At 40.3% G+C, this 17059-nt stretch overlaps 1 protein-coding gene across 4 annotated transcripts in view; it reads left to right on the forward strand.

The window, feature by feature from the left end:
- The first annotated feature begins 1111 nt into the window (after nucleotides 1-1111).
- The window catches only part of gdap1l1 (ganglioside induced differentiation associated protein 1-like 1), a 52032-nt gene continuing 36084 nt past the window's right edge, over nucleotides 1112-17059 (forward strand). For 3 of the 4 annotated variants that reach the window (XM_068000806.1, XM_068000810.1, XM_068000809.1), the window contains exons 1-2: nucleotides 1112-1364; nucleotides 12350-12542. In XM_068000806.1, coding sequence (XP_067856907.1) covers nucleotides 1167-1364; nucleotides 12350-12542 — 391 coding nt within the window. In that variant the 5' untranslated portion in view covers nucleotides 1112-1166. Of the gene's footprint in view, nucleotides 1365-5070; nucleotides 5080-12349; nucleotides 12543-17059 lie in introns of all 4 variants that reach the window. The other variant, XM_068000807.1, reaches the window with a different exon arrangement.

Raw genomic sequence — 17059 nt, forward strand, 5'->3', positions numbered from 1 at the left:
AGGAATGTCTTAAAGGAGAGAGAGGTAGAGAGGTGGAGAGGTTCAGGGAGGGAATTCCAGAGCTTTGGGCCTAGGCAGCTGAAGAAAAGGCCGCCAATGGTGGAACAATTAAAATCAGGGATGCACAGGATGTCAGAATTGGATGAGTGCGGAGATCACTGAGGGTTGTAAGGCTGGAGTAGACTACAGAGATAGGGAGGGGCGAGGCCATGGAGGGATTTGAAAACAAGGATGAAAATTTTAAAATCGAGGTGTTGCCGGACTGGGAGCCAATACAGGTCAGCGAGCAGAGGGGCGATGGGTGATCGGGATTTGGTGCGAGTTAGGATCCAAGCAGGAGAGTTTTGCAAGAGCTCAAGTTTATAGTGGGTGCAAGGTGGGAGATCGCTCAGGAGGGCATTAGAATTGTCAAGTCTAGAGGTAACAAAGGCATGGATGAGGGTTTAAGCAGCAGATGAGCTGAGACAAGGGCAGAGACGGGCGATGTGACCGAGGTGGAAATAGGCGGTCTTGGTGATGGAGCGTACATAGGGTCGGAAGCTCATCTCAGGGTCAAATAGGATGCCAAGGTTGCAAATAATCTGGTTCAGCCTCAGACAGTGGCCAAGAAGAGGGATGGAGTCAATGGCTAGGGACATATATACCTATAAAACAAACTATGTATCCTACTTAAAACTATTGTTTTAGAGGTCTATTGTACCATAAATTTTATCCTACACAGTGCTATAGGATGAATCCCAACAACCTGTATGACTTTCAGAACTGTACGATGTCTTCATATGACATATAAGCTTTCATCTGCAAGATATAGCCACAAGTATGCATATAATTTAATTAAATTCTACTGGACTCCAGACAGCCATTGGGTGTTCCAACCTTTAATATAACATTCAGCCAGCCAATTACAGTAGATGTATAAATTGTTACAAATATTCAACACTTTCAAATGTACATTCTTAAATTATCTTGTTAACCCCATGTACTACATATATAGATATAATAGAGATATATATACACACATAAACACGCACGCACATTATATATATATATAATACATATTAAAATGATGTGGCAGGTTGGAGGTTGCTGGGTCTCTTCCTGTTTCTGGTTCTGGTGCTGAGGCTGATGCTTTCCCCCCTCATTTCTCGCCCTTTTTTTTCTCCGTCATGGCGTCTCAGAATTCTCCTGCTTCAAACTGCAGCTGGTGGCCGATCTCAACAACAGAAAACGATGGAAAAATCAACGAGGGCGACCAAAGCAGCACCCCAGCTCAAGAACAGGCGGGATTTTTCTCTGATAAAAACGAAAAAGACAGCGACAGCATCGTCTTGTACCATTGGACCCAGTCGTTCAGCTCTCAGAAGGTAAACACTGCAATTCACTGTAGGTGACCAGAGTGCACAAAATTACACAACAATGGGAAAGACTCCCAGTACCTTTAAGGCGATTTATAAGGGTTTCTTTTGGATTATTTTATTATTATTTTTTAATTTTTTTTAAAAAGGCATAAGGAATTTGCTAGAATTTTATATTGAATGTTTCCAGCAATGTGCCCTTCTTACGGTTTGCAGATTTCGTCTGTTACTTTCATTTCATCGTATAGTTGCTTCATGTAGAACAGTGTGAAATGTTTCATTCTAGGCAATGAAATCAACCAGTGAATTTTACTTGAGGAATTTCATTTCATTGTGGAAGGAAATACCGCAGCAACGCCCACAATTGTCTCAGAAAACATGGAATAATGTGGAGAGCATGTCATCACACATGGGAGGAATTGTGTACTATCACAGTGTTGCATAATACAGGCATATATTTATTAATTTCTAAAATGATTTGGCTGTGGCATTTTGTACGGTTATACAAGTGTAACCAACATATGGGTAAAAGTATCTGTGAAAAGAACGAAGCAATGTGAACACTTCAGTATATCTACTTGCAGTAAAAGGTAGTAGGTTGTATTGCATTGTAAGCATCTCATTTAATTTAGTTAAGTGACATTAGATCCTCCAGAGCAGGTTGATTCTGAATGTCATTGTTTTATTTGATATAAAGTGCAGAAATGGCAAACCCCCACGGTGTTCACATCTGCTGTTTATGACATGGATGAGGGTTTCCTACTTCCTCTTGGCTTTAATTGGTTAGCTCAAATATATTTAAATACGTATCCTATAGTATTTGACGTGGTATTTTAATATACAGGCAAATCGCTTTGGTACCCTTGACACTTGTATAACTGTCGGAAACAAAAACAGCCTGTACACGTCAGAGGTAAAAAGATGCAGTTTAAGATACTCAAATCAAGAATAGTTTCTGATCAGTAATACTGTGTTATACGGTTTATGAGGACTTTCATTTTCTTTTGAATGCAGTATGAACAAGTGCTGGTAATGGAGCAGAACCTGCATGGTGAATCTGTAGTGCCTTAAAGTCCACTGTCGCAAATCTAATATACCTTCAAGTCCTAGCTATTAAATTGATAACTCTCTTTGTCTTAAGTCACATGATATTTCAAAGAGCAATGATGGCGCAAATAGGCACTCCACATGACATTTTCTCACTAAAAATAATAGAAATTGGCAATCTTTATTTCACATATGATAAAAACAATATGAATTAATCCAATCTCGTATTCATATATTAAACGTGACCAGCTCTGATGGTTTATGAGGTCATCTGACTCCCATGATTGTATTTCTGTCTTATAATTCACCATGAAGTAGCACCGTACAGGGCATTTTCACCATTTCTCTAGCATATACATTAAAATTGTATATTGAAATTTGACCATATGTGTAAAAAAAAGCTTTGCCCTTAGTTTTTAATGTCACCCATCCAACAAGTGCTGTATTGAACTTCTAAGCCGGTAGAAACCCCTGATACAATATATAAACAAGATACTTTATCTTCTGTGTTTAAAAGTGCTCATAACTACACTGGTATGTCTGACCATGGAGATTATGTTCCTGTAATATTGCACCTTTGTTGTCCAGTGTCATTTTCTTACATGACGTCTGCATCATTTATCTTCACCAATGTACCCTTCATCCCTGCAGTTACTTGATCCTCATGCAAGACCTGCCATTTTTATTAACTGAAACCAATAGTCACTTGTGCATGTATTGACCCGAAACCAACTTGAAATCATACATATAACTCTACATTACCCCAACCTCCAATATTCTACATGTAACTTAAAATTAGCCATACACTATTAAGTAAATATTTATTTTAGCAAAACTGTAGAATAAAATTGTTTATTCACATGATAGATCTGTTTAATTTTAGCTCTAAATTCATGTTTGCTGTATTTTTAAAAATTACAACCTCAAGGAATGACAAATATTTTCCTGCTTCTAATATTATACTTTTGTTTGAAGTTTCAATGACCCACCAATAAATATTATTTTTTCAATTAACTTTTAATATATATTTTACTAATTTACAAAGTTAATTTATCCCTTCTTTATTGACACCCCACACACTCCTCCAATCCCGCCCAAGAGGCCGCAGCTTCTGTATATTTTGCCACTTCCTCCTGGAAGCCTCATATTTTATGCTTTTTAAACTTTAGCATTACAACATACCTGTATGTGTCATTAGATGTTTGATAGGAGGTGTAAAAAATGTCCCTACTTATCAATATGTATCTTGGACAGCTAAGTTGAGATATAACATCAGTTAGTAGTGTATATCAAGACAAACACTTAGAGCAGTCTTAAATCAATTTACAAGTTATTAATCAGATTATGTAGATAGTAGACTTATGCAACAGTCTTATGTATGCTTGCTACTACAAGATATAACAAAACCTATCCCTGTCAAAAGTGGACAAGAGTGAGTAGCTGCTGTATGTGTCCAAGTGGCATGTACTGAAATTGTACTTTCCCAATCCAAACATGATGTATTGTTGTCAGTGTTCAGCTATCTATATTTGTAGCCCTGTAGTGTACTTTCCAATGGTCTTACACGTTAGTTATCTAACTAATGCAGATTCAAGATCAGTTTATTTGAATTAAAACCCTGCTAGAAAAACTGGATGTTTAAAATGTGTGACTGTTTAATCAAGGTGAACTGAAAGACAGTCGTTATCCTTGAATACTGCTCCTGCCTAGACATTATGCTGTCTATTTTATTCAAAAGCTTCTGGGGCTAATTTAGTTGTAAACATTTATTTCACCTTTATTCCAGCACAAACTGTCCCAGTAATACTATACAAGGTATTGAGCAAACTGATAACTAATCTTCTGTTTTGTTATCACTCGAACATTTGAATAAAGATACGTACACAGAATGTACTCTGGGTGGGGGACTTCAATGTCCATCAAGAGTGGCTCGGTAGCACCACTACTGTAAAAGTCCTGAAGGATATAGCAGCTAGACTGGGCCTGCGGCAGGTGGTGAGAGAAGCAACACTAGGAAAAAAAACCTACTTGACCTCATCCTCATCAGTCTACCTTTCAGAGATGCATCTGTCCACGACAGTATTGGTAGGAGTTACCACCGCACAGTCCTTGTGGAGACGAAGTCCTGTCTTCACACTAAGGACACACCCATCGTGTTGTGTGGCACTACCACCGTGCTAAATGGGATAGATTCAGAACAGATCCAGCAGCTCAAAACTGGGCATCCATGAGGCACTGTGGACCATCAGCAGCAGAATTGTATTCTGCCACAATCTGTAACCTCATGGCCTGACATATCCCTCAAACAATCATTAGGATCAAGACAGGGGATCAACCCTGGTTCAATGAGGAGTGTAGAAGAGCATGTCAGGAGTGGCACCAGGTGTACCTAAAAATGAGGTGCCAACCTGGTGAAGCTACAATACAGAATTACATGCATGTTAAACAGCAGAAGCAGCATGCTATAAACAGAACCGAGCGATCCCACAACCAACAGATCAGATCAAAGCTCTGCAGTCCTGCCACATCCAGTCGTGAATGGTGGTGGACAATTAAACAACTAATGGGAGGAGGAGGCTCCGTGAACATCCCCATCCTCAATGATGGCAGAGCCCAGCACGTGAGTGCAAAAGGCAAGGCTGAAGCATTTACAACCATCTTCAGCCAGAAGTGCCAAGTGGATGATCCATCTCGGCCTCCTCCCAAGATCCCCACTATCACAGAGGACAGTCTTCAGCCAATTCGATTCACTCCAAGTGATATCAAGAAATGGCTGAGTGCACCGGATACAGCAAAGGCTATGGGCCCCGACAACATCCCGGCTGTAGTGCTGAAGTCTTGTGCTTCAGAACTAGCTGCGCCTCTAGCCAAGCTGTTCCAATACAGCTACAACACTGGCATCTACCCAACAAAGTGGAAGATTGCCCAGGTATATCCTGTCCACAAAAAGCAGGACAAATCCAATCCGGCCAATAACCACCCCATCAGTCTACTCTCATCAGCAAAGTGATGGCAGGTGTCATCAACAGTGCTATTAAGTGGCACTTATTCACCAATAACCTGCTCATCGATGCACAATTTGGTCCTGGCAGAACCCACTCAGCTCCAGACCTCATTACAGCCTTGGTCCAGATATGGACAAAAGAGCTAAATTCCAGAGGTGAGGTGAGGTGAGAATGACTTCCCTTGACATCAAAGCTGCATTTGACCGAGTGTGGCACCAAGGAGCCCTAGTAAAATTGAAGTCAGTGGGAATCAAGGGGAAAACGCTCTAGTGGCTGGAGTCATACCTAGCACAAAGGAAGATGGTAGTGGTTGTTGGAGGTCAAGCATCTCAGCCTCAGGACATTGCTGCAGGAGTTCCTCAAGGCAGTGTCCTAGGCCCAACCATCTTCAGCTGCTTCATCAATGACTTTCCCTTCATCATAAGGTCAGAAATGGGGATGTTCGCTGATGATTGCACAGTGTTCAGTTCCATTCGCAACCCCTCAGATAATGAAGCAGTCCATGCCCACATGCAGCAAGACCTGGACAACATCTAGGCTTGGGCTGATAAGTGGCAAGTACCATTCGTGCCAGGCAATGACCAACTCCATCAAGAGAGAGTCTAACCACCTCCCCTTTACATTCAATGGCATTACCATTGCCAAATTCTCCACCATCAACATCCTGCAGATCACCATTGACCAGAAACTTAACTGGTCCAGCACATAAATACTGTGGCTACAAGAGCAGGTCAGAGGCTGGGTATTCCACAGCAAGTGAGTCACCTCCTGAATCCCCAAAGCCTTTCCACCATCTACAAGGCACAAGTCAGGAGTGTGATGGAATACTCTCCATTTGCCTGGATGAGTGCAGTTCCAACAACACTCAACAAGCTCAACACCATCCACGACAAAGAAGTCCGATTGATTGGCACCCCATCCACCACCTTAAACATTCACTCCCTCCACCACCGGTGCACCGTGGCTGCACAGTGTACCATCGACAAGGTACAGCAAATTGCCAAGGCTTCTTCGACAGCACCTCCCAAATCCGCAACCTTTACCACCTGGAAGGACAAGGGCAGCAGGTGCAAGGGAACACCACCACCTGCACGTTCCTCTCCAAGTCACACACCATCCTGATTTGGAAATATATCGCCGTTCCTTCATCGTCATTGGGTCAAAATCCTGGAACTCCCTACCAGCACTGTGGGAGAACCTTCACCACATGGACTGCAGCGGTTCAAGAAGGCGGCTCACCACCACCTTCTCAAGGGCAATTAGGGATGGGCAATAAATGCTGGGCCTTGCCGGTGACACCCACATCCCAAGATTGAATTAAAAAAAGAACAAACTATTTACATAACAATAATAATGTTAACATCAGGAGTGTTCCCTATAAACATAACTCACAATAAGATGCTTGAATGTTGATTAGAGGCACAGTCAACTGTTTGTGATCCCATTGTTGTTAATTATCCATAGAGATCATAATAAACATTGTCTACGAGTGAAGGAGTGGCACAGAACATTGGTGGACCCATATGATGCACACATCATGGTAGAATGAGCCTGTGCTTGTGATTTCTAATCATTCTTGTCTATTCTATCAAGCTAAGCACTGATCCAAGTTTTTTTTGAATCTCAAAAATGTAAATTCTAGAAATCTGAAATAAAAACAGAAAATGGCCAAAATGTATCATCTCCCCACAATATGATACAATAATACGAACAGAAATCCTTACAGGTGGGAGGATAGATCAGTCCAGACTCCTATATGGCCATTACTGATAGCAGCACCATGATACAACCTGATTTATTTCTAGTCATAAGGTCATAACTTAAATACGGATGAAGGAAGCTAGTCAGCATCTTAGCTCAACCATCTTGTCTGTCTAGGAAAAGAACTTACTGTCCACCCTTGCCCATCATGTCAACCAATGGATCTTGAAATAAGTTAATGTTTTCACTCCTATTACCCTATTTGAAAGACAATTTTACACATTGATCACTCTTTTTGCGGAAAGATCTTTCTTTCTGACATCAATCCTAAATTGACTTTTCAATAGATTTAGCCTATGCTCATTTGTTTTACTGTCAAGGCTGACCTTTAAGTAGTGCTCTTTTTCTATACCATCTAATATATACCCTTGTGATGTCTCCTCTTTGCCTCCTTTAAAGCTAAAGAGTCCCAGTATCTCCAACCCTCTGCTGCTAGAAATCAGCTCTGCTTTGATCTGCCTCCAGGTCTTGAATATTTCCCTTGCAGTTTGGTGACCCAACTAGACATAGTTCTCGAGGTGCTGCCAGACCAGAGTACTGCATGTACAGTTTTATGATTTCCCAACTTTTACTCTACTGATCTCGCAATTTAATTCAGCAATTTAATTTAGTTAAACGGATTATTTATTTCTGCTCCTCAGTGCTTTGACATGTTAGGCGTAGCACCCCTAGATCACTTTCAACTCTACCTTCAGCTGGGGTTGTACAGCACCTATAGTGTACATATTCCTCAAATATACAGAACCTTACACGTTGGTGTGAGACAGAAAATGTCAGTTTGTCTGGCAACATTAAGTTTATGTTTAATAAACCATTCTAGCCTACAGCTTTGCTAAAATAAATAATTAACATAAAACCTAAAGACCCAGCTGAAATCTAATAAGGCACAACCTGCCTACAACTATTAGACTCTGGGCTAGTTATGGAGGCTATAACTAGGAATAGAAAAATGTCAACAGGCCCAACAAGCCTGTGCCTTTTGACATATCAACCCCAGCTACTTATCATCGTACCATATTCCTCACTCCCTTCCCTTTTATGCTGTATTTACTCTAATTGAAGTAATTGCAGAGAACACATTAGGGAAAAGCATTGTGGGGCCACAAGTAGTTTTGAAAATATATCAAATCTGAATTCAACATAAATGCACTAAACTTACAATAGTTTCACTACTAACTATTGTACTGTAATAGGTAAAACAGTAAAAAAAATTATTGTACTTTAAAATGTACACCATATGTACTTGCATAATTCAAAACGATATGGTATATTCTCTGCAACTATGTTTGCAGTTCAGTACATCTTAAATTGTGAATAGTACTTGTAGATTTCATATGCTGTACATTACTGACTCTTCACTAATACACTGAGAATTCTTTCTTCCTGACTTCATTAATGTTACATATTACACAGGCAATTATCTCATTTTTTAAAAATGCTGCTGATGTGTAAAACTTTCAAATAAAAATGTGGTGTCCCAAAGATTGAAATAAGTTTCTAATTTAGTTTTTGCATAAATTTATACCTCCTGCAAATGCAACTACAGTGTTTGTTCCCAAGAAGTGTGGAAGGAAAGTGATAAAAATGAGTAAAATGACAAACAAAACTGTGCTTTGAAGAAATTAATTGACATAGTACTAAATACGTTTGGTGGGAATTGTTCCACATATAAAGAAAAAACTTTGGAGCAAATTTTCAGCAAAACAATTAATGCTGTGCCAATTAACTCCTTGATCAAAGAGCTGGATAAATATCTGGTTAGTAATGGGATTGAAGAATTTAGAGTCTAATACCCCAAATGGCAGAATGGTTCCTATGCTCCTGGGCTGGAGGATGGTGAGGGTGGGAATGTGGAGGATATGACGTCTGCAGGGGGCAGCCAACCAAGGTTGAATAGTAGAGATGTGGAGAGATAGAAATTCACTTCTCTGACCATTTTCCTTCAGGAGAATAAATAGACTGCATAGAATCCATAATATGGCAAGTTCTATAAGGTCTGTGGAAACAGCATGTTTGAAGGGCTAAAGAGCCTTTTCCCTATGGTTAATAAATGAACTCAACCGTGTACATCTGAGTTGCTTGCTCCCAAAATTTTCAAATGAGTATCTTATTACTTTTGGAGGTCAATGTAACATTTACAGGTTAGCATTACATATTTTCAAGACCAGGTAATACAGTGAGTTTAATAACATTGTAAAATAAAAAAGTCAAAGAAAGGGCCATTAGAGGGAATTCCTGTATCACACAATCCAACTATATTTGAACATATTCAACATTGTCTCTCGGATCCTGCCTGATAGATTATTCTGATCACTCTGAGTAAAAGTTTCTTCCTGATATCCGTTTTAAATTTACTCTTCACTAATTTAAATCTATGTCTTTGGTCCTATTTTCCTAGTTTGCTTTGAAACAATAATCTCTGGATTTATCTATTCCATTTAATATATATAGTACCATGAGGTCCTTCCCTTAACCAACTTCTTTCTAGACTTTGATTCTTGAGTTTCTTTAATCTTTCCTAATAGTACATCCTCTTTACACTTGGAGCTAAACTTCTCGTTTTCTCTGTACCCTATTCTAATGCTTACCTATCATTTTTGTGGCACAGTAACCAGAACAGAGCACAGTACATTAAGGCTACATTTATACTGTCCATTTTGTATCAATTCAAAGTGGTTTTGGATACACAATACTACAAAAATGGCAGAATAAGAAAGAACTTGCATTTATATAGCATCTTTCACACCGTCAGGACGTCCCAAAGTGCTTCATAGCCAATTAAGTACTTTTGAAATATAGTCACTGTTGTAATGTAGGCAAACACGGCAGCCAATTTGTATGCAGCAAGCTCCCACCAAAAGCAATGAGACAATTGACCAGATAATGTGTTTTAGTGGTGTTGGTTGAGGGATAAATATTGACCAGCATATTGGGAAAAATCCCCTGCTCTTCTTCGGATAGTGGCATGGGATCTTTTAGGTCCATCTCCCTCAGTACTGCACTGATGTGTCAGCCTAGTTTGTGTGCTCAAGTTGCTGGTGGGGGCTTGATCTAATGGCCTTATGTTTCATAAACAAGAGTGCTACCACTGAGCCAGGGATGGCTCAGATTACAGAATACTCTGAAGCCCAGCTGTGAGACACCCACCCCCTTTCTCACAAGGTTGAGTTCCAGTCTAGGTGTGGTTTCACCAGTGCATTGTAATGCTTTAACATAATTTGTGTAGACTTGTAGACTTATAAGGGCCAACTTTCTAGTCCAAAACAGAGCAGTATCTGACCGTACATTATTCCATGCTCAATGCTCAGGGTAGTGGGGGAAGAATGGAAACACCATGGGGACCCTTGGTCACCCATTCTTCTGGGGAGGTGGGGCGGGGGGTGTCCTCGGTTCCCCAAGTCTGTCTGATGTAATTCTCAGGCAGGCCTGTAAATGGGCAAGCAGCACATCTGTCTGTTTCAGGTGTAGGGCTGCTTAAATATGTAAATTGCGGTCCTGCACTGGTTTCAATTTTTAGGTACAAATGGGCACAATCCCAATGGAAAAATCAGCAAATTATGCCATGTATTCACCTAGATATTTTTGTATGCAGTCTGGGGTCTACATTAGACTATGGCATCAAATGCGCACAACCACTCCAGGACACAAAATGTAGCCAGGAAGAAAATTACAGACAGAAGGAATTGGACACTAAACGTAGTTAAGGCTTGTTTTTACCCACATTCAGAAGCCTTGCATACATTCTGTGTTTGCCCAACTGGCATAGCTGTTCAGAAAATGTATTGTATACTCTGCTGTTTTGGCTATATATTCTAGCATTCTATTAGTTTTTTTTAAAACTACTTGCCAAATTGCCTGGACCTTGAAAGTTATACCACTATTACACTCAGGTCTTTTCTAAGTCTCCCTGTGATAATTTAATACTTTTCATATTTGCAATACTTCATATTAATCAATGTCCTTTCACCTCTAGGACTAGGATTTGAATTCATCTTAGGCTGAAGAGAAGGAATTTCTGTCTAATGGTCTTAAGTGAAGTTAGTTTAAGACCACAGTACAAAACTTTTTACAACTTGGCTCCAATTTGTCAGTTCCAATTAAGTTGGCAATAAGGATGCTTGTTGTGGGAAATGGAAATATCACATTGGTGTACTAGAAGATGCTTTTCTGAGGTTTGGGCTAAGATATGTTGTTGGGGTGATGTCGAGAGAGGTTTAGGTGCTGAATTTGACCCATGCTTCGCCTGTTTTTCAGGCACAAAACGGCTCCACAGCCAACCAAATTTTGTTGACATTCATACGTGACTGAAATGCACAGGAAGTGCATTGGTCACCATATTGCTTAGGGATCTCTCAGTCATCCCGGGCTTCTACCTGAAACGAGCGTAGGCTTAACTCCCATTTCAGGCCCTTTGCTAAATTGGGTTGTGCATGCTGTGGTTAGTTTTCTCATGCCTAAGAAGAAACCAAAACAACAATCTTTAAAGGGACCACTGGAGGCTGCTGCCAAAAAGGTAAGTACCCAAGATAATAACTGGTCAAACTAATTACATGAATCCCAAAAGACAGTAGTGGTAGGATGTAGCAACATTGCCACTACACTCGTCACTGTACTCTGAAAATAGAGAGATCTTCACCATACCTCACCTCAACTGGTGAGGTATGGTGAAGATCTCTCTATTCTCAGAGTACTGTGAAACAGCTTATTTTTACTTGGGCTTTACTTTCACAAATTAGTGTGTCTATTTGCCTCAGAAATAAAGCCCATTTGAATTGTGCTATTAGTAATCTTCCTGTGATGCACACAGCAAAATTGGCCCCGAGCATATTTCCCAACTTGTATTATTTACCTCACTGTGAAATATGATTAAGAATTTATTTCTGACATCATTGATCTTTATTGGAATCAATTACATGGTAAGGAATTAGAGATGGAAGCCCCACAGAAGGACTGTAGTTCTGGAGGTCAAACTGAGTCATTAGAACTACCAGCAGAAAAGCTGAGATGAATCGTACAGAGGTTATTGCAAATAAGGCTCAAAAAGCTTCAGTGGTTGCAGTCTTTTTAAAGCAAATATACAAACCACAATACTTCTCCCTCCCCCATACCATTAGTTCACTATTGATTTACTTTTATTTGATATCATTGTGAAGTCATGTGAAAAGTGCCTCTTTATTTCAGGTTCGTCTACTGATTGCGGAGAAAGGTGTGCAATGTGACGAACGAGATGTTAGTTTACCATTAACTGAACACAAAGAGCCCTGGTTTATGCGACTGAACCTAGGTGAAGAAGTACCAGTGCTGATCCATGGGGACAATATCATCAGTGATTACAACCAAATTATTGATTACCTAGAGAAGACCTTTGTGGGAGGTAAAGTTTGTTGTTTATAGTTTTATTTATGATACTTTTTCTCTCAAACAAACTGCCAACTCGAGTCATGCTTGAATAGTTGCCCAACGTTCGAACAATTCTTTTAATTCATGTATGACATAAAGTCAATTAGAATCTGTAAACTCATGAAATGTAAATAAGCACAGATTCTATTTGACTTTATGTCTTACAAGAATTTTAGGGCCAGTGTGAAGGGAAAGTAGGCAATTTGATCCAATGTACATAGCATGTTTCCTTCAACAAGGTTTGTTACTGGAAAGTAGATGAGGAGAATTGCAGTACTGGGGGAAACTAATGGTGCTGCTACTACTGGTATTTGTCTGAGATGGAAACTTTTACCCACCACATTTTAATCTACAACAACAACATCAATCAATCAACAACAACTTGCATTTAAATAGCACTTTACACGTAGAAAAATGTCCCAAGGCACTTCAGAGGAGTAAAGGAAAAATGAACCCCATGGCAAAGGAGAGGAAATTAGAAGGGATGACCCCCAAGCTTGGTCAAAGCAGTGTGTATTAAGGAGGGTCTCAAAAGAGAAGAGGGAGGTGGAGAGTCAAAGGGGTTTAAGAAGGGAATTCCAGAGCATAGGGCTAGGTGGCTGTCATATTTGTCATATCAATTTAAGAACTTTTACACTAGCTGTTTATATGAATTTGTGGTAGATAATGGAAATGTATTCTGAGCCTAGAAATCACTATGATATTAGCATGCAAATGCTTAATGTGTATATCTGACATTCCTCTTTTTGCTATTTTAATAGAGACATTAATCCGTTTACTTTAAATGGCTCATACCAGGCTTTAGTTCTCAAGGAGACATTTCCACAATTCTTCAGCAAAACATTAGGGTAAAGAAGATATCACTAATGAAGAAGTTTGTTTTTTCCCCAAAGTGAAGACTTTGTTACATTAATGTAGTTGGAAATGGTTGCCTCAGAGTTGCAAGTTGTTGTTGTAGTAGATTAAAATGTGGTGGGTAAAAGTTTCCATCTCAGACAAATACCAGTAGTAGCAGCATTATTAGTTTCCCCCAGTACTGCAATTCTCCTCACTTACTTTCCAGCAACAAACCTTGTCGAAGGAAACATGTTATGTACATTGGATTAAATTGCTGACTTTCCCTTCACACTGGCCCGAAAATTCTTGTAAGACAAAGTCCTGACGGAGTGACTCCCTGCAATTGGAATATTAGGTCAATCCTAAAAACAATCATAATCTTTTTAACTATTTCAGTTTTAAATACACACAATGGTAGGCTTACTGTTCAGTGTACTTGTGCTGCTTCCAGACATACATGCTACTGTAAAAAACATCTGGGAGTCAAAGACTGCAGTCCTTCCATAACTCCAACAGAAGTGTGATGGGCATGATTTTCCAACCATTTAAATTAAAGGTGAGAAATTTGCACATACAAATTTCTGATATTCGCTCCTGCCAAGTGAGGCTCCCCGCCAGTAGCATGAAGTTGGCAATTTACTCCTATGGTGTAGGGGAGAAAAAAAGGGACAGGGGCTGTTTGAGGCCAAAGTGGAATTTAATATCTTGTTGAATCACCAATTCAGTTCCAGGAATCACGTTCAAATTTTGTAGCTGCTAAAGTCTTAGGTTCTAATCCTGAGGCTTATTAGGAGCTATGTCTGTTATACTGTATTATTAAACAAACTGCCCTCTCATCACCTTTAAATGGCTTAAACAATGTAGCCCCCACTAAGAGTGATCCCTACTGACAACTCATTTCAGGAAACACAGATATACAAAGAGGAGAAAAAAGAACTGAACAATCTTTGAAACTGCAACACTTGCAGAGTTCAGTTCTTCACCATTTCTATTATGTGAGCCAGGGCCACTGGCTGACTTGACCTCCTGAAGATCATTAGTGAAGGATTTCTTTCACTGCCATCTTTTGAGTCCTTGAAAAATAGAAATCAATATGTAGGGAAGGTGACTCCATCAGAAGCACTAAATGCAATCAGATCCATGAATGGTAGCACAGAACAAATAAATAATTTGTTTAAAGAAGAACTCAATTCTGTGAGTAAGTACTTTAATCTAAATTGTGTCAGAGTAATTTTTTAATTATTCAGTATAAAATTGGTGTTTGAATGGCTGCAGAGCTTAAGAGACATTCATCCAACAGGATAAAAAGGATAATTAAAAAAAATAACCACCCTGAACATATCAATGGATGAATACTTCGCAGTTAAACTATTTATACACACTTATCTCCTGGGAAAGTTGTCTCACATTAATGGATGTTAGGAATTAGGATGTTGCGAAAGATGAGACATAAGAAGATAAACCTTTTTTCACTAAAACTGAGAAAGGGTATGGGTGGAGATAAAAGAAATAGTGATAGGCTGTTTCCACTGGTCCTAAGATGGTGACAAGGGAGCATAAATTTACGATAATTCACAACCCCCAGCCTCCTCTCCCAACTTTTATCCTTCCTTGCCCCCACACCACCACCACCTCCTGGCCTCCATTCTCGACCCCCCGATCCTCCCCCCCCCCCCCCCCCCACCGATTCCCAGACCCGACCCCAATCCTGGACCCCGGTTCTGATCACCGACCCTGACCCACTTACCTGAGGGCCGCTGCAATACTAGCAGTGCCCTGATCTTGCTCTCCTCTTCTCAGGCTGGCCCAATATTGAAGGCACCTCAGGTCTCACCATTCAGGTGCAGGACATGTACCCCGTGCCCCCGCGCATCCAAAATAGAATTTCTAGGCCATGATTTTTCATTTACTGGGTGCAATTTTAACTTTTATTGCCGGGTGAAGAACAGGTGATAGCGAATCGGAAGTCCATTTTACACCTCGTTCGATTTTCTTTTCCAATGAAGTCAATAATGTGTGCCAGCAAAGAGGCTCTGAATTTTGAGAAACCTGTCATCTTTTCTTTACCCTTTCGTTCTGACATCTCCTTTCCATGGAGAAGGGATGAAAGTTTCCCCTGGCAAACAAGGCTTCCATTACTTATTTGATGCATCAGTACACTGAAAACTGATTAGTTTGGTAAATATCCCTGTTAACAGCCATTTGAATTGGCCCTATATTACATAGAATGCACAGCACAGAAACAGGCCATTCAGCCCAACAAGTCCATGCCAGTGTTTACGCTCCACGTGAACCTCCTCCCACCCTTCTTCATCTAACCCCATCAACATATTCTTCTATTCCTTTCTCGCTCATGTGTTTATCTAGTTTCCTCTTAAATGCATCTACGCTAGTCGCCTCAACTACTCCTTGATGGTGTGTTCTACTTTCTAGCCATTCTCTGGATAAAAAAGTTTCTCCTGAATTCTCTATTGGATTTATTAGCGACTATTTTATATTTATGGGCCCTATCCCCGCAAGTGGAAACATCTTCTCTACATCTACCCTATCAAACCCTTTCATAATCTTAAAGACCTCTATCAGGTAACCTCTCAGTCTTTTTTCTAGAGATAAAAGCTTGAGACTGTTCAATCTTTCCTGATAGGCATAACCTCTCGGTTCTGGTATCATCCTAGTAAATCTTTTTTGCATCTTCTCCAGTGCCTCTGCAGCCATGAGCGAGAGTCCCGAAGGCTGTGTTGCCTACCCAGTGCCAGGGTTAAGGACATCTCCTCAGGGCTGGAGAGAAACTTGGAGTGGGAAGGGAAGGATCCAGTTGTTGTGGTCCACGTAGGTACCAATGACATAAGTAGGACTAAGAAAGAGGTTCTGCCGAGGGAGTTTGAGCAGCTAGGGAGAAATTAAAAGCAGAACCACGAAGGTGATAATCTCCGGATTATTACCTGAGCCATGAGCAAATTGGCACCGGATAAATCAGATCAGAGAGATGAACGCATGGCTCAAAGATTGGTGTGGGAGAAGTGGGATTCAATTCATGGGGCACTGACACCAGTACTGGGGAAAGAGGCAGCTGTTCCGTTGGGACGGGCTTCACCTGAACCATGTTGGGACCAGTGTTCTGGCAAACCGAATAACTAGGGCGGTAGAGAAGGCTTTAAACTAAATAGAGGGGGGAAGGGCTCAGGTGGGGCAAAGTTTAGATTGATAAAGAGAAAAGACAAGAAAGTAGTACAGGAAAGTGATGGGGGTAATGATAAACAGAGTGTGTCAGGAAGGGACAGAGCCTACAAACATAAGAACGCACTAGCAAATGGGGCCGGGGTAGGAAAGAATGGTAAAATGACAAAATTAAAGGTTCTTTATCTGAATGCGCGCAGCATTCGTAATAAGATAGAAGAATTGATGGCACAAATAGAAACAAATGGGTATGATCTTATGGCCATTGCAGAGACGTGGTTGCAAGGTGACTAAGGTTGGGAGCTAAATATTCAGGGCTATTTAACATTTCGGAAGGATAGGAAAAAAGGTAAAGGTGGTGGGGTAGCTCTGTTAATAAAGGATGAAATTGGTATAATAGTGAGAAATGATCTTGGCTCAGAAGATCAAGATGTCGAATCAATTTGGGTGGAGGTAAGAAATATAGGGAAAGAAATC

This window comes from Heptranchias perlo, chromosome 19 (genome assembly GCF_035084215.1).
Source record: "Heptranchias perlo isolate sHepPer1 chromosome 19, sHepPer1.hap1, whole genome shotgun sequence".
NCBI classification, from domain to species: domain Eukaryota; kingdom Metazoa; phylum Chordata; class Chondrichthyes; order Hexanchiformes; family Hexanchidae; genus Heptranchias; species Heptranchias perlo.